At 35.8% G+C, this 22,738-nt stretch overlaps 1 protein-coding gene across 1 annotated transcript in view; it reads left to right on the top strand.

Annotated features, from left to right (window-relative positions):
• The window catches only part of LOC102883890 (collagen alpha-4(VI) chain-like), an 85,367-nt gene that overhangs the window by 26,646 nt on the left and 35,983 nt on the right, over positions 1-22,738 (top strand). Inside the window, 8 exon segments of the mRNA XM_025043654.1 lie at positions 6,792-6,863; positions 7,932-7,958; positions 9,406-9,450; positions 11,436-11,489; positions 14,938-15,000; positions 15,347-15,412; positions 20,273-20,326; positions 20,443-20,478. Coding sequence (XP_024899422.1) covers positions 6,792-6,863; positions 7,932-7,958; positions 9,406-9,450; positions 11,436-11,489; positions 14,938-15,000; positions 15,347-15,412; positions 20,273-20,326; positions 20,443-20,478 — 417 coding nt within the window.

The raw sequence follows: 22,738 nt of genomic DNA, 5'->3' as shown, positions 1-22,738 counted from the left end.
GCATGTGATTGGCTATGGAGAAAAATGTATATTATAGAAAGAATTGTTAGCTAGGGGACTGATGCGGTAGTGATCATCTTTATTACATCATATAAATAACAAAAGGATAAAAAAAACTCCATTATTTTCACTTAATTTTAAATTATAGAAAACCACTTTGCTACAGGTGTCTATTTTAAAGTTGATTTGTATATACCACTGGTTCTCAACCATTTTGGTCTCAGGATGCCTTTATATTCGCAAAGATTATTGGAGACCTTGAGGAGCTTTCATTAATGTGGTTTCTCTTGAAACCACATGAGAAATTTATATTTACCATATGGGAAATTAAAACAGAGAATATTAAATGATTTATTTATTTTATTTCAAAATAATAAAAATATACCCTTAATATAAATAATATTCCTTTATAACAAATAATGATATTTTTCAAAACAAAATATAATTAGTAAGGAGAGCAGCATTTTAAAACATATTTTCAAATATCTTTCATGGCTAGCTTATTAGAAGACAGCTAGATTCATAGATCTGCTTCTGTATTCAGTCTGTGGGGTTATTGCTTGTTATGTGGCCCCTTAAAAACTCTATACTTGGGAGAGAATAAGAGTAAAAAAGAAAACAACACTTTAGTATAATTGGAAAAATAGTTTTAACTTTGTGGGCACTCCTCCTAAAGGGTCTTGGGTACCTGATGGGGTCCTTGGACCAAACTTTTTAAATTACTGGTATATAAGAGCATTAATGTTCTCATTGCTCCACTTGAAGCAATTTTATTATTCTGAACATTTAGGCCGCCTGAATTTGGAAAATAAGCAGAACTTAGAGAAAAATGCAGCTGCTGAGACGTATGTAAGCTGATCCATTTCTTTGATCACACTTATGGAAGAATTGCTCAAATTTTCTTTCTTTATTTTGCCTCAGTAAGCATAGTCTTAGGCATTAGAAATACAGTCATAAATACAAATTGTGAATTTTTGCTATTTTGTTTAGGAGTGGTGAAAATATTCCTTCTCATTTTTATGATGTTCTAAAATGTCCTTTAATTTTTATATTATTTTTTTGCTTGGCCTATGGATCAATGAGCCTGGCCAAAGTTAACCGAATATTTTAAGGTCTGACCAACCCATCAGTATCATTGCCACCAATTTCAGACAAACAGCATAAACAAGCCCTTGTCTGTCTAGTGTAGGAGTTGGTTTTGTCTCACTTCTCTACTGTTTTAACATGCTAAAACCACGATATTTTTATAAAGACTTTCAAGTTCAGAGCTAGAAGTACATAGTGAGCAACATATAGTAGCCCTGCCCTTATCCAGAACTTCCCTTTCTGAGATTTCAGTTACTTGTGGAGAACTGCTATCTGAAATATTAAATGGAAAATTTCAGAAAAAACAATTCATGCATTTTAAATTCTATGCCATTCTGAGTAGCGTGATGAAATCTCGAGCTGTTCCTCTTGAAAGGTGACTCATCTTTTTGTTTAGCATTTCTTTGTATAGCAACTCCATACTGTAGAGTCTCCTTCCTTAGTCACTTAGTAGCTGTCCCAATTATCAGATTGATTGTCATAGTGTCACAATGCTTGTGTTCAGTTAACCCTTATTTTACTTAATAATGGCCCTAAAGCACAAGAGTAGTGAGGCTGGCATTTCCAATATGCCAAAGAGAAGCTGTAAGGTGCTTTCTTTAAGTGAAAAAGTGAAAGCTCTTAATTTAATTAGGAAAAAAAATCATATGCTTAGGCTGTTAAGATCTATGGTAAGAATGAGTCTTCTGTGGAATTGTGAAGAAGGAAAAGAAATTGGTGCTAATTATGCTATTGCATATCAAACTGCAAACGCATCTCATCGGGTAGGCATTTTGTTATATTACATCAGGTGAGTGCAGTACAATAAGATATATTAAGAGAGACCACAGTCACATAACTTTTATTATTATAATTGTGCATTATTATAATTGTTCTATTTTATTATTAATTACATTAATCTCTTACTGTACCTAATTTATAAATTAAACTTTATCATAAGTATGTGTGTATAGGAAAGACATAGTATATATAGGGTTTAGTACTATCCACAGTTTCAGGCATCCACTGGGGGTCTTGAAATGTATTCCCCTGGGGAACAAGGAGGGGCCACTGTTTATATTTTAAAAATTTTATGGCAGCCACCTTAAAGAAAGTAAAAAGAAACATGTTAATTTTAATAATATACTTTATTTAACCTAATATATCCAAAATATAATTATTTCAACATGTAATTAATATAAAAATTGATAAGACATCTTACTTTTTAAAATATATTGTCTTTGAAATCCAGCGTGTATTTTACACTTATAGCACAACTCCATTTGGACTAGACCCATCGCAGCTCTAGCAGGTCTCGCTTGCTTTTTCCTGCGTTTCTCATAAGAAAAGGTGACTTTAAAAATATATTATCCTCTGAATGGCTTTTAATGTCATATTCCGGCAAAGCAGGTCTTATTGGTTTGCTCAACAGCGGAGACATCCCTCTACAGATGTATAAGTTTCATAATGGGACTCATAATTTGTAGATTCAAAATGAAAGTGTATTAGGACAAATGCCCTCTGCCCCGCCCCCCCCAAGAAAAACCAAACCCTTATTGGTGTAAAACAAAAATTATTTTTTATTAAGTCCTCAAAATCTGGATGGGGAAAGTGAAAAGGGAACAGTGGGGTATTGGGGTCTCAGATAAGCTGACTAGGCCATTAGAGGTGAGATGGCTTCCTCTTTCGCCCTCTGGTGCTCTGCTGGGATGGCTGGCACAACAAAGGCCAAAATGTAAGTGTATGGCATATGGCGGCTGGGTCTAAGAGGGAACACACAGCAGGGAAGTCTCCTCCTGAGTGAGCATTCCAGAAGACCAAGGCTGAAGCTGCAACACTTCTGGGGCAAGCCTCAGAAGTCAGGTGGTAACTTTCTGCCACATTTTATTGGATACAAGTGAGTCACTAAATCCAGACTAGACTCAAGAGGCAGGTGGGGAGATTAGACTCCTCCTCTTGATGGAGGCTTGGCAGGGTCACAAAGCAGAAGAGCTGCGGAGATTTCGTTGTGGCCATCTTCGAGAAATACAATCTGCCAGACTCACAAATTCTATATATTTTCAAAATTTACCTATCATGAGATGGCGATTTACATATGTGTTGGTTATACATCAAAGACTTAGTTATATTTCAAATTAGTCAGATTATCTAAGGTTACAAAAAATAGTTATATAACTTCAGCAGTAACAAAAACAACCGATATTTGTTCACAGCTTCATATGTGTCTAAATTTTTTGTATACATTTTATCTACAAAACAGGATATTATTATTGTTGTATTATATTTTTGCTATTTTCATTTTTCATAAAGTAACTTGAACCAGCCCCGCATGGTTCAAAAGCTGTTGATGTTATTTTTTCCATTAAATCATGGCTATAATTGATTGCTTTCATCAACTGCTGTGAGTGAATGGGAGACCAGTTTTTAAACATGATAGAGCTTGATATCCAAATGAGAAACACAGTATGCTCAAATTTTGTTCTAAAACAGTTTAACATATGTGCCCATTATAAGTAAAGTCCCATTTTCTCATACCTTAAAAAATACCTTAAAAAATGTTTTTGCCCAATTAGAATATATGGACTTTTAGGGATGTAATTGAATTAAACAAATGTCTACTTATAATGTTTAACTTATTTAGTTACATAGAAACATTTAAAGTCTTCTTTTACACATTAAAAATTTATATGTAAAATGATATATTAAATGAGAAATTCTGCTTTTCTCTCTCTATAATATTTTATCAACCATTTTATTAAAAATTCTTCCCATGTAGTTTCTATATCAGTTTCATCAGCATTACTGGAGTCACTTTTTGGAACATCTCACCCAGTTTTCTAGAGCATATTATTGTATTCCCTTCTGTCTGAATTATTTAAGATAAATGATTGTTGAGATTTCTGTTTATGAAATCTGTCATCACAAATTTTATTTATTTTATTTCCAGCTTCAAAACTTATTGCCTCGTTTTTCTTGTAAGAATATTTTTGTGGTCTCTAAAAAGTAATCATAAATTCTAGTCCTTATAAAAGTGATTTTTAAGAGTCATGTTTACATAACCACTAACAGTTGAAATTGTGAGGTTTCACCCTCAAATATAATAAATAAGTAATCCGTTATATTTCTTTGCCTTCTTATTTTTTCTTTTTTAACTGATCTGGTTGGTGACCTCCATAAACATTCCCAAAATATCTCAAATTAACACTGATGGGGTGTCAATATTATACTGTTCAAAGTAAAGAGAGAAGTCAATTAGAGAGAGTACACAAAATATAAAAAACTTTGTGAAGACTCAAATTTAAGAATACTCTTTTTTTCTGAGGACTAATTTTGGGAAAACACGTACCCAATTATGTATGTACAGCAACTGAAACTTTAGAAATTTGAAATAGAAGTCATAAGAGTGGTTTGTTTTCCTTTTTATTCGCATTTTTCTTTTTCTGTTTTCTTACAATTTTTAATTGTGGTAGAATACACGTAATGTAAAATTTACCATTTTAACCATTTTTAAGTGTATAGTTAGTTCAGTGGTATTAAGTACATTCACATTGTTGTACAACCATCACCACCATCCATCTCCAGAACTTTTTCCTCTTGTAAAACTGAAACTCTGTACCCATTAAATACTAACTCCCCATTTCCCTCTCTCCCCAGCCCCTGGCAACCACCATTCTACTTTCTGTTTCTGTGAATTTGACTACTCTAGTTGCTTCCTTAAGTAGAATGGGGCAGTATGTGTTTTTCAGGTTATTTTACTCAGCATAATGTCCTCAAGGTTTTTCCACGTTGTAGCATGTCAAGGTCTCCTTCCTTTTTAAGGCTGAATAATATTCATTGTGGGTATACACCGCTTTTGTTTATCCATTCATCTGTGAATGGACTCTTGGGTTGCTTCTACCTTTTAACTGTTACAAATAATGCTGCTATGAACATGGCTGTGCAAACGTCTCTTTGAGACCTTGCCTTCAGCTCTTTAGGATGTACATCCAGGAGCGAAATAATTGGATAATATGGTAATTCCATTTTTACTCATTTGAGAAACTACCATACTGTATTCAGCAGCACTGCACTCTTTTCTATGAAAAAGTGCATTAGGGTTCTAATTTCTTCACATCCTCATCAACATTTTTCTTTTCTTTTTTTTTTTTTTGATAATAGCCATTCTAAGAGTGGGTTTATTTTTAATGTTTTGTTAAAAATGAAATTGTAAATTTTTTTCCTTGGTGTCCCCGCTTTTATCAGGGACATTTGTTTTGTGTATAGCAACTATTTTTAAGACAACAACCAAGCGTTCATGATTGATAACACTGCATAGTGCAATATAGTGCAGTAAATATGTTAGAATTAAATTTTCCAGATGAAAATTAAACACCACACATTGAATCTAAATATGCATGTAGATTAGGAAGAAGGGGGAAGGCAGACACTTATTTGACATCTACTGTGTGTTAGGTTCTGTTTAGGCGTTTTGTATACATTATGGCATTTAATTTTCATCACAATCCTATCGATAGGTGTTAATACTTTCATTTGATAAAGGTGAAAGTAGGAACTCAGAGACAGTAAGTGATTTGCTAAGGTCAGATACAGAGGGTTGGAGATGTGCCCAAACTCATGACTGTCTGATGCCAGAAACTGTGCTTTTTTCTTTATCTCTTTGTCTGTTAAGTATAAAACACTTCCTTTTTCCAGTCCATAGGATTCGTGAAGTACTTTCAATACAGTATCTCATGCATTCAATGCAACAATCCTTGAATTGTTAGAATCTGTATTATCCAGTTCTGCATTTTATAAATGGAGAAAATCGTATTTCATAGAGTCATGTGCTTGTCTAAGCTTACAAAATAAGTTGGAAACAGAACTGGGACTTGAACCCGGGTCGTTTTATTCTAGATCCAGAGTGCTTCTCACTTTACCATGTTCCTTTTTACTGTCTGGGACAGTTTATGTAGGGAGGTTACACAACCCAGCAAATCAAAGTTAGAAGTTACATTTATAGACTCTGTTTTGATGAAAGCTCATGGGATATACAGTACTTTCTAATTTGTATTAAATCAGTTTGACAAAAGGCATAATATCTACCATTACCTTTCTTAATATCTAGGTCAAAAGATGATATTAATAAAATTCAGGGAGTCATTCTTCAAATCCTGATTGGATGTCTACTGTGTGCTAGACACTGTGCTTAGGGCTGGAAACCCAGAGATAAATAAACCAGACATTGTCCTTGTTTCCAAGAAGCTCACAATACAGCAGGAAACAATATAACACAAAAACAACAATAACATATCAGAAGGGGAGGTGGTGGCCAATGATCTATACCTTAGGAATGGGAAGGATTCCACCTAGAAGAGAAAAAGTTAAATAGTGGTTTCTTCTTTGTGGGGCCATAAGACAACCATCCAATTTTAACTGGCCGAAGGACATGTTCAGACACACCTCTGTTTTGTTTGAATGCTGAAGTTTTGCTCATGTGGCTTGACTGAATTGATAAAAAATACAGATAATTTGGTTTTGTATGATTTGGGATCATCAATATGGGCAGTTGATGGATGAACATTCTGGTTGCCTTGCAGGTGACCTGATCAGGTCTCTGAGGATGTGGAGGTAATTGTAAGAACTGTCACATTTTAGTCATTCTGATGGTCATTATTGTTGGTTTGAATCAGTTGGGCAGTGACAGAAATAGTTGCTTGACCATTTCCATGTGTATCTTTGTCTCATAGGGAGAAAGAGGCCCCCGGGGTTCTCCTGGACTCCGAGGTGAGGAAGGATGCCCAGGTGTGAGGGGACCTAAGGTAAGCGTAACTTCGAGCTGTGAAATTCTTTCCTTATCTCTGTTTCATTCTTGAGTTTGAGGAAAACCTTAATTCTTCAACATAGTTTTGGGATCTTGGCTCCTCCTCAAATGGAGGGTTTCCCAGAAGCAGGGCCTGAGAAAAGGAATCAAGTGCAAATAGTTTACTGGGAAGCCATCTCAGTAAACACTAGTAGGGAGTAGAGAAGTTAGACAAGGAGGGCAGGTGGCCTAAAAAGGGTACATCATCAATTGGATCATCACTGTGGGCAGACAGAGCTTAGTCCTGCTGAGGAACTCTAGCAGCCAGTGTCAAACATGCACCTCAATGTTAACTCCCACTTAAAGAGTGTGGGAGCTGGGGTATTCATACACCAAATATGTCAGGCAATATTTGAGTGCTGCTGCTAGCGGGTAATAATTCTCCAGCGCTTCTGGCCTATCTTGTGTGTGGACAGGCTCTGGCACCAGAAAAAACCCTCTGGAATAGTCACAGTGCTGGCAGTTGGAAGGTGAACTTGACACACTGAAAATTTAAAGGCTAAAGGGATAATAGGTGAAGCACCTTTTAAAATAGTTTCATTAAATGTCTCTTAACCTTCTATGTTTAGAGAAATCTCCTTTAATAAGGCCAGAAAAAAATTTCTATAACTTTATAATACTATAGAGAGTTTTTATCTGACCACGGTGCTCATATTCTGTGTATTTTAATAAGTTATTCTTTTAATTAATTTGTCTTCTTTTTCCTGGAGGCCCCCTCATGTTTGTTGGCCAGTGTATTCTCATTTTAGTTTGAAAATATGACTTATAATAATAAATGGCAGGTCACTGCTGTTTCTTGCTCACCGTTGCTATGTGAGGAGTTACAAAGTATCATTTTCTTCAAGTCACAAACAAGAGAGAGCAGCAGCAATCAGAGTGCTGTGAGGAATGTATGTTACAGCCACTCAAGAAGAAATCTTCATTTTGATCTAATAATTGCTCTTTCTTGAAGTCAGGGAACATATGGTTTCCTAAAGGAAACAATGGTTTAAAAGTCTCATTGAAGCTTATTTCTTCCTAACTTTAGGGAGCAAGAGGATTTTCAGGAGAGAAGGTAGGTGACTTTCTTCATTCTTTTTAAACTGGAGAGCAGTTTCTTTTGGAAACAGAATACTGAGTTCAGTCACTTTTCTTTTGCTTGAGCGAGGTGGGGCTTAAAACTTTTGTATGAGGGGTTATGTCATATGGTATTAACAGTTAAAATGCCATGCTAAAGAATTGTTATTTGTAAGACACGTATTTCAGGCTTAAGCCTTGCTAACGCTGTAATAATTGAGCCACCATATTTATCACCTAATGATCTGGAAGTGTTGGTCCTGAATTTAAGGTGTGGTCAGGAGGCTCTGGGCAGAGTAGGTGTCAAATGGGAGAGGGATGCTAGGACAGGGCTGGTAAGAAAGGAACTGGCACAATAAGGAAATAACTTTACATTTAGATTCAGAAGCAAAGTATCCCTTTTTTCACTCATTTATTCAAAGAATATTTATTAGGTACACACTCTGTTCCCTACATCATGCAAGGGGGTGGTTGCAAAGTGATGAACAAGGGAGACAAGGGCTCATAAAGCTTTTTTTGCTTGTTTCTTCTGGTACCACTGATTCACCTGCTATGGCCTGTGGCAAATATATCATGTAACTTTAGACTGAGAGTTTGATATGCTTATGTTCATGCACTAACTCAGCTATACTTGGTTTTCAAAAGTGCCTGACATTTGATTCCCTCGTGTGGGCAGCAGGAGTAAACCAACTCTTCTATACATGTAAAATGTATTGTTTCTGCTTGTAAAACTCTGAACTTTTTTCAAAAGATACTTTAAAATAAATATGTTAACTGTCGTTTTGAGATAGTTGGCAAAGTGAAGGGCCCATAATTTGAAAGTGATGGCATATTCGATGAGATGTCACTATGCAGCTGCCAGCTTTTACTCTTATCATCTATTTAGCCTTAGTTTTCATTTCTTTTCTTAAGGAGCTTTTTTATAGTAAATCCCCCCGAATGCACACATATGGATACACTCCCTTTTAGTTCCTCTTTAATCAGAGACCATCCAAGTTTCCATTTTGCAGATTAATTCAGTCATATTTTTCAGTCTTCTTTAAAAAAAAAAAAAAGTCAATGACAAAAGGACCATCTTTAACATGCAACCAGTGGGAAAAGTTTCATTCAGTCTTGTTTTTGCATAAAGAGTTACTTGTTTCCAGTGCAGAATTTTAAAAGGAAGTCTTTCTAGCCATTCAAAATTTGAGTTTCTTTTTTTTTCTTATCGTTTTCTTTGGCCTCTGAAACTGCTGGGAAAAAGAGCATATAATGCTAATGACTATTTCAGAAAGAAAATAATCATTGCTTTTTTAGTAATTGAATGCAGTATATGAATGTTGTTTTGAAAGGTCTGGATTCTCCTGACTAAGAAAAAAAATTAGCAAGGAAATTAACATCAAAGCAATAACTATGGACATCTGGTCCTCTTGTCTCTAGCATTCCCATCTTCCTTTGCTCCACAGGGCAGCGCTGGTGAGGATGGTGTTGATGGCCTGGATGGAGAACAGGTACAGAAAGGTTCTCATTCGATGTTTATCCTCTCTACTAGCTTGACATTTTACTCTCTATTTTATACTTTTCACAATTAGTCTAGATATTTTAACATGCATGCTCAATAATGTCGAACATTAATTTATATATTTGTCCTAATCCTCAACATACCAAGATCCTAGAAACTTAGCTCTGATCAGCTGCCTCCTATATTACATATTATTGTCTGGTATTTTATTTCCATCTTTTGTTGTTGTTGTTAAATTCTACCAATTAGACACTATTATTATTGTTTTATAAGCCAATGCTTATCTAGCTTTACCCTCATATTTATTACTATTACCGATGCCTTCAAAAGAATATGAAAAGGCCATATTTTAGAATTTCCTTTAATGAAGTACATAAACTCTCCTGGTTTTTATTTCCCTGAAAATCTTTTTATTTTATCCTTTTTCTTGAAAGATAGTTCTTGGGTAAACAATTATTTTTTTTGAGTACTTTGAAAATGTAATTTCATATTTTTCTGGCTTCTCCTGTCTTCCATTATCTTTCATTATTGCAGTTAAGTTATCTATCAAACTAATTGTTGTTCCTTGGTCAGCAATCTTAAAAAAAAATATCAGGCTGCTATAAAATTTCCCTTGTTTATAGTTTTGTGCAGTTTTTTTTTAACTTTAAGGTATATACATACATAATTTTTTTTTCATGTACAGTTGACATTTATTATTATTTTGTATTAGTTTCAGGTATACAGCATAGTGGTTAGACATTTATATGATTTATAAAGTGATCCCCCTGATAAGTCTAGTACCCACCTGGCACCATAGTTAGTACAATATTATTGACTATATTCCCTATGCTGTACTTTACATCCCTGTGACTATTTTCTTACTACCAATTTGTACTTCTTAATATCTTCACAGTTTCCTGCAGTTTCAATATGATGTGTCCAGGTGTGGATTTCTTTTTATTTATTCTGGTTTGGATTCATTAGGCTTTTGAATCTAAGCATTTGTGCATTCTATAATTTTTGGAAAATCCTTAGTGAGTTATCATTTTGACATTTTTATCTTTTTCATTTTCTCTATTTTCTATTTATGGGAGTCTAATTAGAAATTTGTGAGACTTCATTCTATCCTCAATGTATCTTAACTTCTCTTTCATATTTCCTTTTTCTTTGTCTTTCTGTGCTACGTTCTGAATAATTTCCTCAGTTTCTAGTTTACTAATTGTTCCGTCACTTCCGTTTAACATACCATTTCAACTGTCAGTTAGATTTTTAATGTAAATTATTCTAATTTTCACTACAAGAAGATCTATTCGATTCTTTTTCAAATCTGCTTGGTGTCTTTTTTTTTTATAGTTGCTTTTTTTCCCACTTATTTAAATGTATTAAATATACTTATTTTATATTCTGTATATGATAATTCCAATATCTATAGTCATTGCAAGTCTGATTTTGTTGTCTGTTGTTTCTGCTGACTCCCCCGTCTTGGTGTCTCCCTCATGTGTGTTGTGATCTTTGATTAAACTCATTTTTTTATTGAACTTTATCTGTGAGAAGTCATTAAAGCCCGAGTTGGAGGTTGATTGTTTTTGCCATATACTTGGTGGCATTACCTTCTAGGACCACTTTAGAACAGCTGATCATTTTCCACCACACTCACGGTGAGTGATAAGAAGTGCTTAGGACAGCCAATGGCTATTACTTCCGTGGATTCCTGCTTTCTCTTTATTCTGAACTCTAAAGATTTTTTTTTTTTATCAGCTCATTAATGGATGTAAAATATTTTTAAATTTGTTACCTGGAATTTTAAATTGTTTTTCAAAAGGAGGATTGTTCATATGCAGAAATAGAATGGTAAAGAAGCTTTCTACCGTTGGCTGGATTTTGAAAGTATGAGAAAAAAGTTTCTAATAGAGTGTGATTACAGTTTCTAATAATAAAGTGTGACTAATATAACAAAGATTCTTTGTTTATTTATTTTTTATTTTTTTTTAGGGTAATCATGGAATCCCAGGGTCATCTGGAGAAAAAGGAAATAGAGGAAATCGGGTAAAGTATGAAAATATTCTTTCATATTTCTGCTGGTTAAACTGACCTTGAGAGTTTATTTTTAAGCTTTGGGAAAAAATCATCTAGTGGCTTAAGTACTAGATTAAGAATTAAAGGGCAGTAAATATTAGATGACTATTTGGAAGCTTTAACTTAAGGCCTGACTCTATTGATACTGAAATAATTAATGTAAATAAAGTTAATTAACTTTTTGTAATTGTCGTTACCTATCTCACGAGCTTTTATATCTCCGTGTTGCCAATGATTTAGTTGAACATCTAAGGCCTTTCAACCACATTCTTCACTAATCTTAGTCAAGAATTGTCCTTCTCAGGATTAAGAAATACAAATTGGCAATTATAAAATAGTCACAGAGATATAAAGGACAGCGTAGGGAATATAGTCAATAATTTTGTAATAACTACGTATGGTGTCAGGTAGCTACTAGACTTATCAGGGTGATCACTTCATAAGTTATGTAAATGTCTAATCACTATGTTGTACACCTGAAACTGATATAATATTGTATGTCAACTATAATTAAAAAATAAAAAAAAAGAAACATCCTTTCAGATCAAATAGTATACTACTCAATGTCCCCTGAAGATTCCTATGCAAGCTTACTTCTGTGCCTTGGCTCATGCTAGGTACTCCATCCTGGAATGCCTTTTCCCTGCCTCCATCCTCAGTGGTTATTTGAGTATCACTTTTTCTTCAGTTTCCAGATCTTCTCTTTCCTCTTCATGATGCCCTCATCCACCATGTCAATCTATAGCTATCTCCCCCTTCTCTACATCCTTCCAATGTACATTATTTGTACTATATGCTTGATAGTGACTTTACACTGCCTTATGCTGGTAATTATATTTCTATGTGTAAGGAAAGACATAGGTACTCAGTTCTCCCTTCCTGTGCCTATGGCAGACATTACTAACCACTTATAGAATACAGCCTGAAGGATCCATCTCAACACAGTACTATGATTAGATAAGGGGGATTAAATTTGTTATATATATATATTTTTTATACCCCTCATGGAATTAGAGTATTGCTTTACCTCAAGGTGTGGATTGATTTCCTGATAAATGAAATAAGAAGTCACAAGAAATGGCTCTTTATTGAGGTTTAATTTCCAATCTGTAGTTTGTGGATCAAAATTTGGAGAAAGTGGAGGACACCACACTTCCTTCAAGACTGGAGAGCCTTCAGTTTCCATTGAATATAATTAAATTCAATAAACACCTGTCAAATGTTTCCTACCTGTAGGGCATTTTGCTAGACACAAAGAAGAGTTAAAAGATAAATAAGGCATAGTTACAACAAACAAAGAACTTATTAGCTGGTGAAAGAAATAAGATTTGTACAGGAAGAACTATAATATAAGATAGGATAAGATAAAGATTGTAAGAATGGTGCAAATAAAAAGTGAATGGGAGCATTGTAACTTGGGAAGGAATCTAAAATAGAATGGTGTTTCTTCATCCAATCAATCCTCAATATTTACTGAACATCTATTGTAATTCAGGCATGACTATAGAATGAGGAGCAAAATAGGCATGGGTTCTCTATCCCAGAACTAGACTCTATGGAGAGAGACAGCCGTTAATGAAATAACCATGGAAATAGACATAAGATTATTGCTGAGATAAGCACATGAAAGAGAAGTAAATGACAGGGGGATCTGATTTAACCTGTGCCATCAGAAAGGCTTCATTAAGGGAGTAAAGATGGGACGAATCTCAAAGGATAAATAACAACCATATGATGAGGGAAGAGAGAAGAGAGCAAGACACCGACTTTCCGTACTAAGGTCTGTGACATTTGAACATGGTGCTGAAGGGTGGAGAGGACTCTGGCATTCAAGGGAATACAGAAAATCAAGACATTTTTCACTTCTGTAAGAGACACACAGGGTATTCCAGGTTAAGAAAAACTAAAGGCTTAGAGTTAGAAGAGCTCAGAGTGGGTTTGGACAAACAAGGAATCCAATTCAACAGGAGTGGAAGATGAGATCAAAAGTATAAAGAGTGAGAGGAAAGTGCGGGAGGGTAACTTGGAGTCAATTTCATGCCATGTTTAGGGGTTTTGTTTTTCTTCTCCTGTGTAATCAGGTGCTATTGACAGTGTCTAGGCAAGGAAGATGCTTGTGCAAAGCTACATGTTTAGAGATTACTCTGGAAGCCGGTGTCTGAGTCAGAAAAAGGAGGGCCGAGAAGTTGGACAAATCATAATAGGAACCATAGGCCAGTCTCTGTACTCAGAATGTTAATTTATTATTCCATTTTATCCCTGTAACAACTCTGTGAGATAGGTATCTGTTTCACAAATAAGAAAATTATCTTAGAGAAGTCAAAAAAAATTTGCCTACCTAGTAAAGTAAGCATCAGGATTAGATGCTTGCTTTTACCGTCGTATCAGCCAGAAAACAGGTAAGAATGTCTCAAGTCATAATGAGGTGGCTTCTTTTGGAGCCTAGAGAACATTCCATTCCTTGTGTGTCTGAGAGCCAGATCTCAGAAAAGGGCCCCACTTCATTATTTTCTGAGTGTGGCATATACTCTATAGAACAGGGGTCCCCAGTCCCTGGACCACAGACTGGTACTTGTCCGTGGCCCGTTGGGAACCGGGCTGCACAGCAGGAGGTGAGCGGTGGGAGAGTGAGTGAAGCTTCATCTGTATTTGCGGTCACTCCCCAGCACTAACATCACCGCCTCAGCTCCACCTCGGATCATCAGCCATTAGATTCTCATGGGAGCCCAGGTCCCTGGTGCCAGAAAGGTTGGAAACCGCTGCTCTAGAACCAGGCATAGAACATCCTCTGAGGAAGGTTCTTGGGGTAGGGACTCATCCTGACTCTGTAGCTCTGTGGGGACTAGCAGTCTGATATGGTACCACTAGGACAGGTTTTAATAGAAACCACCATTTGCTTATCATGTCATAGCGTTATGGCAAGTTGCTTCACCTCTCTGGTTCCCTGTCTACAGCAGTCAGGAGCTCTGGAAGCATTTTCTTCTCTTTTTTTCATTTTTTTAAATGAGATCTTCCTCTGCTAATGCTGCCCACATTTGAGATACAGAAAGCCTTCTTATTCTTACATGTGTTTCTGTGAGTAGTGAATCAGAATTTGGAGAAAGTAGAGGGCAAGGTCAAGGGATTTGGTAGTAGGGAGACCTGGATCCAACTTCCCTGGGTCTCAGGTCCTTCATATGCAAATGGGGTAATTCCTGAATTGTGAGGGTTCAATGAGGTAGTGCACACCTAGGGCCAAGCATATGACAAATTTCCAATAATAGTGTGTTCTTTTCTGTGTCTCAGTCTCACTTCTTTGTAAGTGAATGCTTTAAAGTTCGAGTACTAAATTACCCTTTAAATTCAATTTATTTTTTTCCTTTAGGCAATAGGTGATTTTAGAAAGTGACACTTTTTTTGTGTGTGTGTGTGATTTAAGGGCTTGACAGGATCACCTGGACAACCTGGAGAGCATGGAGAGCCTGGGTTAAGGGGAGATCCTGTGAGTAGTGGAGGAGGGGTTTATGCTGCTTTCATCCAGGGACTTGTAAACTGTTTGCTTGAGCACGAAGGCAAAGGGCAATTAATTATTCATTCATGAGGCATCATTCAGCCTGTTTTAGTATTGTAACAAATAAAAGATTTGAGAGGAAACCTATCTTATAAAACTTTTGTTTTCTTAAAAGAGTTTGGAATTTTAATTGCATTACGTATTTGGGATTACTGAGTAAGCCTAGACAATTAAAAGTGTCCACTTTGGTGCCTTTGTTTTTTAAAAAAGCATGCTTCCTATAATTTCTTTTTTGTCTTTCCTGACCATGTGAGGTAAGCAACCTTTTACTTTTTAGGGAGATCCTGGAATTGATAGTTACCTCCAAGGTCCTGATGGAGAAAAAGGAAGGCGTGGACATCAGGTGAGATGGTCTCTTTTTACTTGGGGATACTGGTTCATATGGGGAAAGATGATAGCTGTTGCAAAACACTGGCATTCTGGTTGGATCAGCATAGAAAACCAGAGAGCAAGCCTGTCCATGGAGATAGGATGTTAATCCCCACTTATCTCCTTGTCCTTGCATCTTCATCTCATAGATTTCTCTTTTGTTTTCTGTACAAATCTTATCTCCCACAGCACTAGTAATACATGTCACTTTACCTCTTTGTCCCTGGTTTCTTCATATCCCACATGAAAGTATCAGACTCAATGATTCCTAAGATCTTTTCAGTTTTAAAATTCTCCAATTTTATAATGATGTCTTAATTTTAAAAGATGCTCATGGTCATTCCTCTGCTGGCTTGCTTTCCATCACTGCTGATGCTGATTGATGTGGGTCAGGTACTAGCCATTTTCAGAGATAGGATCCTCATCTAGTTCTGAAGCCTAGAAGTATCGTGACAGAAGACATCACAGAAGGAAAAAGACTTGTTGACTCGACAGATGCTTACTTGTTAGAAGCTGTTTTTAGATTTTTATGTCCTAGACATTAACATACATGACTCTGAAAAATGACTAAAATAACCTAAGTGTCTTCGTCCTCATATCTCATCATTCCCAATTTCTAGGAATGAGGTCTGCATACCAACATATTTACAGCTGTCAAGGAACCTCTGTTTATTTTGATTTCTCATTTACATCCTTTGACAAAACCTTAGGCTATCAGTTCTCCCTGAATGTAGCTAGTTCATATCCATTTTATATATGTCCAGGTCGTGAATAAAATCTAGTTTGTAATAAGATCATTATTATGTAGCTATGTGAAAAAACCGTCACGATTTGTTATAAGAATTTCTCATCTTGTTGTTAATTACAATTATTTTGGAAAGTCCACTGAGAGGGTTCTTTTTGCTGAGTTGAGATTAGAGAGCCCTGTGAATATCCACTCAATAATAACAACAACCCACTCAACTATGGGACTGAGCTAAGAGAACAGCAGGGCAGCAACTAATTCATCTGGGCCCAGTTTCCTCATCTGCAAGGTGGGCAGTTTAAAGAAACCACTTCAAAGTTTCCATGAGTTAGTGGCTGTCATGGGAAAAAAGGTCATGATCTATGTATAAATTGAGCTATGGTTCCATGGATTGCTTGTCGTTTAACAGCTGGGAAGGAACTCAGGCCTCCGGACAAACTGTCCAGTGTTGTTTCCATCACAGCACAATAGCCATGGGAGAGCCTCATACTCACAGCTTTCAGAGATCTCCATCATTGACTTTAGCTAAGATTAATCTTGAACATCGGATCCCTGAATTGTGCATGCAACAAAAAATTGTAACCCTTTGAGGCAGTGCCGTATTTTTGCATTTGTGTTGCTCATGGTTTCTACTCCCATGAGCTTTAAGAAATGTACTCTAGGAATTTAGGAGACATCCCCCTAGGGGGCACTCTTTCATTGGTTTTAGTTCTGAGTGGATCCAAAGAGCAGATTTGAAGTTGCAGTTTGGATGGAGAAGATGCTCTGATGAAGCAGTCTTTCAAACCAAACTGAGAAACTTTGTTACATACTTAGGACTGGTGAAAGAATAGAAATCCAGTCATGCTTTCGCAGGTCAGGGGAGAATGAAAACCAACCAATACAACCTTTTTAAAAGGCAGTCTTAGGCAACATACATCAGTTAGACTGCTGTTTTTTTGTTTCTGTTTTTTTTTTAACATACAAGTGACAGAAGGCCTGACTGGCAGTGTTTAGCTAATAAACGTGTTTGATAATCCAGGAATAGGTAATTCCAGGTTTGGTATAGTAGCTCAATGATGCCATCAAAACCCAGTGATGTCATTAGGGATGCAGCATCTTTCTCTCCACGGGGCCATCCTCGTCATGGTCCGTGGGCTTGGCAGCCTAAGAATTTTGCCTTTACCTTTACATAAAATGCCATAAGGAAGGGGACTTTCCTTTCATTAGGGCACTCCCAGCAACATTCTCTTTATAGCTCATGTAGCTCATTGACTGGGCCCTATACTCCTTACCTGCCCTCACCCCATTTTAAGAGAGCCAGAGAAAGCAAGTCTGTGACAAAGGAAATGAGATTGCCATGATTGACCTAGACAGGTCATAACTCATCCCTTGGAGCCGGGCATGTTGTTGCCTCATACAAAACTAAGATTTTCTTAGCAAGGAAGAAAGGGGAGACAGTATTTTATAGCCACCAACTGTATCTGTCACAGCTTAAGATGTGTACATCCTTTGATCCAGCCTTTCCAGTTCTAGAAGTTTATCCAGAAGCTAATCATGGACCAACACAAAGATTCAGCTCCATGGATGATCACTGTGGTGATTTTTCATCATTACAATGCTTAAATGTTCAGTGATAGGAGATATTTTATATAAATAATGGCAAACCCACATGATAGAATATTATTAAGCCATGAAAAATAATTTGGAAGGCTATTTCATAACAAGGAAAACATTCATGATGTAATATTAAGTGAAAAAAAACAGATTATAAAACTATTCAACTTTTGATAAAGGTAATTTTTAATTGTTGTATAATATTTAAATAAACATTTCCACCATAACTTACAGAATATATCTATATCTATTTATCCTGGAAGGAGAAACACGCAGAAATTATGCATTTCTTTTCCTTACCCTTACTCTCTGAATTGTTGAAAGATTCTGTATTGAACCTGTATAACTTTTACCCCAACTTTTTGTTTTGAAAAAATTTAAATATACAGAAAAGTTGTAGTTGTAAGAATAGCACAGTGAACACCGATTGCTATCATTTAGCCCTATTTGATTTATGTCATTCTATACAAATACATAGGTAATTATGTATATATTTTGCTGAGCCATTTGAGGATTAATTGATGGTATCAAGACATTTTGCTTTTAAACATTCAATACATATCTTTTAAAAACAAGGACATTTTCCTATATAAGCACAATGCAATCATCACGCTCAAGAAAATATTGATGCAAAATTATTTCCATTATACAGTCCATATTCAGATTTCCACACTTGCCCCAACAGGGCCCTTTATGGCTATTTTTATTGTCATTCTGGATTCCAGTCAAGGACTAAGGAGTGTGTATGGTTGTCTTGCCTCCATAGCATCCTTTAATCACAACCGTTGTCCAGTTATTCATTTGTTTACATGACATTGAGATTTCAGACAAGGTATTTTGCGAAACATCTCTCAATTAGGATTTGTTTCCTTGTGACTAGATTCAGGTTAAACATTTTTGACAAGAAATTAAGAAACACTATACCCTTCTCAGTCACCAGGAGAGACACTATGTCAGTTTGTTTCATTATTGGTACATTTATTTGGTCACCTGATTAAGATGGTGTTCACCAGGTTTATCCATTGTGAACATACCTTTTCCCTCTTCCTGATGGTTAACTAATCTGAACAATGATACTCTGAGACTGTACCTTTTTGTTTCCCAACAATCTTTTACCCAGTGGTTCCAGCATTGGCTCAAATAATTCCTTTATTATGCTGGCTACAAAAAACTATTTATTGTTGAAATGAGAAAATGATAAACATTTTAAGAAAGAATTTTCATTATATCAAGACCAATTGTGGGAGTGCTGTATCTAAAGCCTTCTCCCTTCACGCAACCTACTTTATTTTAAAAAATCCCATTATAAAAGTCACATTTCGGGAATATAGAAAAGTAAACTGTAGAGAAAAATACCAATAATTTCAGTAACCAAGAAAACCATCACTCTACTGAACTTTCCTAACTCATTGATGGCAAAGTTACACTCCCTGAGAAAGTTAGATCAGGATCCCATGGGCTTTAAAAAATGTCCTACTACAATATAAGAAAATGAGGAATTATCATTTTGTCTTTCTCTATATTTGGGATAAATTATTCTTTCTCAAATTTAGCACACTTGAAAAGAATGATGTTACGGCACATTTTTCTACTTTATAAACTTTTGATAAAGCTAATTTTTAATTGTATAATATTTAAATAAGCATTTCCACCATAACTTAATTAACACTTTCCTCATATTATGGAACATAGAAATTGTTTCAGAATTTCATCTAATACAACAGTTGGAAGAATACTTTGCACAACATGTTTTTGTTTCTGCATTTCACGTTCTTTCCCAGTTTATATATTTTTATTGAGTTAGCATGTGACTTCACTGGATAATAGTCTAAGATATCCCTACTTTGGATCAGGTGATATCCATTTCTCCTGAAAGATGGAATCATACTTTCTCTACCAATTTTTCCATTTCTGATCTTAAAAAAAAAAATTGAGAGCATTAGAGTTTCCTTATTGTAACCAGTCCCTTTGTCATCATCTGTATATCTTGATCACTCCACACATGCAGAGACACATTCTTCTACCTGTTGTTTCTGTCTACCCTCTCAGATGCAGGTAGAAATAGAAGTACCAATATTTTTCAAATATTAAACATGACTTGTTGGAGAATATGACTATTGTCTCAGCATGGTGAGCCCTGAGGAGTTATAAAATGAACAATCTTTGGGGAAAGATGCCTACAATATGGATATTTTAAAACACCAGAATTAAATCCGTTTGCTCTAGCGGAGTCTCCGACCAACAGAACTTTCATGATTATGGAAATATTCTACATCTGTGCTCTCCAATATGGTGGCCACCAGCCACATGGAGTTATAGAACACCTGAAATATGCCTTATATAACTGTGAAAATAAATTTTTAATTTAAGTTAATTTAAACTGATCTCTCTCATGTGGCTAATGGCTTCTATATTGAACAGCCTATCTCTAGAGAAAAATCCAAAAGTATGTAGACATCTAAACTGATCTTTCCTTTACCTCTTAATTTTCAGGGAAGTTCTGGTTTTGATGGACCTCAGGGGGAGACTGGAAATGTTGGCCCTCAGGTAGGTATAACTGCTCACGAGATGTATTTCACCTGCTTTTGTAGAACAGAGAGGTAGGCTGGAGTGAAAATTGGCTGTTTCCTTTTTTAAGGTCTTCGCTTCCTTTCTATTCTTAGGGATCAAGAGGAAGACAAGGTCTGCCAGGATGGAAGGTCAGTGCTTTCTAGAATGAGTTGCTTCTTGTTTCACATGTATAGCTACTTTAAATAGTTCCTCTGAGAGGTCAAGGGGAGTGCTCTTTGGGTTGTCTGAGGTTGTATGAGGATCCTTGGGAAGTTTCCATGGAGACCTTTTCCATGAAGAAAGGAAAGTTTACATGGTCCTTCTCTGCTTCCTCTCCAATCTGCTACAATACTTCATGTATTCTGACTAGAAACTAATACCTAATAAAATGGCTTTTACCCCTGAAATAATATTTTTTCCACTTAAAGAAGTAGGACTTCTTATGGGTATATAAGGGAATCTCATAGTCACTAAATTAAGGAAAAAGATTGAGCTTTTACTATTTCCTAGGGAGGAATGATATGATTTGAGGGTGGAATGGGGGGATATCTCTGTGAAGGAAATTGTATTTTACTAAGTGTTTATCTAGCACAAGTCACTGTGCTAGACCTTTATTTACATTATCTCGTGTAAACTTTTCTACAACCCTGGGAGTTATGAGCATCATTGCTTACTTTTTATGGATAAGAGAGGAAATATAGGTTTAGCAATGTGAAGTTATTTGTCAGAGGCTACATAGCTAATAATTGATGGAGACAGAATTCGAATTCAAAGATCAGGATGCTCTTGGAAATTTTTGTACAAAATAAAAGTTAAGTTTATTGTGTAGACTTACCTCTACCATAGTCTGGTCATGTTCTCTTGCTCTGCTTATATTATTTTATTTTCTAGTATTCTCATGATTTAAGGATAGAGAAGTCAGAGATGACTTATGTCATCTCTGAGCCTGGAGGAGAGAGGGAGGGAGAGGAAAAGGGAGTGGGAGTAGGAGAGGAAGAGGGAGAGAGAGGGAGAGGAGGAGGGAGGGAAGAGGGAGGGAGGGAGGGAGGGAGGGAGAGAGTTAGGCAAGGACCTAAGTACAGAAAATGATGGGACTCATATATCTTCAAACCAAACATGTTAGAAAAGCAAGGATATTGAGAAATCCCAATTCAAAAATCCAAACAAGTTTGTCGATGCCAAGGAAAAAATTATTTCTCATGCAATGTTAAGATTTGAAATTAATTCTTAGATAACGTTTTGTGCTATTAATGAACTCTTAGCACTTGTGAAATAAATAATATCCTGAAATAACATTTTATCCCATTGTTTTTATCCCCCCCAAAGCAGAAAGAAATTAACTATAATTGATTATGGCAGGTTTAGGAGAAATTAAGTGGCTCTAGGCAGTTGGGTGAATTTTCTACTCAAATTATTTAATTTTTTTATGATGCTATGAGTGGTTTATCTAAATATCCATTAACAGTAGGCCCTCTGCTTTGTTGGGTTTTGGTTATTTTTGATTCTCTATGGCACTCCATCTCCTATGTCTTTCTTTTTTATTTAATTTAAATCAGAGCCAAGCCTGTGCGTAAATTTAAAATGAAATTGCACTGTCAAGCTTATAATGAAAACTATTTCCCTGCCCACTCTTCTCCCTGTTTGTGACTCCTAGCGCTTCAGAAGCACTCACTTTCATCTCTTTGAGCTGTTCCTTCTGGTATTATTGTCATTTTCTAAACAACATGTTTTACTTTGCTATTTCTTGCTTTTTAGTTTTGAATGTTTTTCTATTGATTTCTTTCTGTTTTCTTTTTCCTCTGTTGATTGGAATATAGACCTCGATTCACCTGGCATGTTCCTGAATCAGAATGTTCCCTCTGGGCTCTTACTGTATGTTTATTTATGGTATATTCTATCACATTTTCATAGCTAGACCCTGAACAAGAATTCTTTAAGCCCTTAACGTTTTTTATATTCAAGAGTAAAGAAAATTTTGTTTCTCTAAACTCTTTTCTCCAGTTCTCTGTATTTTAACTTTAATACGTTTACTATTATGACAAATTTATTGTAAAATAAATATATTTGGTTTGCAGTATAGGGCCAAGAGTCAGTGTCTAATTCAGATTCCTGTTCAGGCTGCACTTAGGGTTATAATATATATTGTGAACCTGTAATTCCTTGTTGATGGAGCCTTCTAAAGGGATTTTCCTCCATTATTATTTGGTAAACCTTGCTTGATACAAGATTAATTCTAAAAGGCAATTTTCTTGAGTTTCAAAGCAGTGGAGTAGAAAGAACTATTCTAATTTCCCTGATAGTTAAGTATTGATTTTTCTTTTCCTTTCTTCTTTCTTTTCCTTCCCTCCCTTCCTTCCTTCCTTCCTTCCTTCCTTCCTTCCTTCCTTCCTTCCTTCCTTCCTTCCTTCC

This window comes from Pteropus alecto, unplaced genomic scaffold (genome assembly GCF_000325575.1).
Source record: "Pteropus alecto unplaced genomic scaffold, ASM32557v1 scaffold92, whole genome shotgun sequence".
Classification (NCBI taxonomy): domain Eukaryota; kingdom Metazoa; phylum Chordata; class Mammalia; order Chiroptera; family Pteropodidae; genus Pteropus; species Pteropus alecto.
The sequence above is the reverse complement of the archived record's forward strand: the minus strand, read 5'-3'. Positions and strand labels throughout refer to the sequence as shown.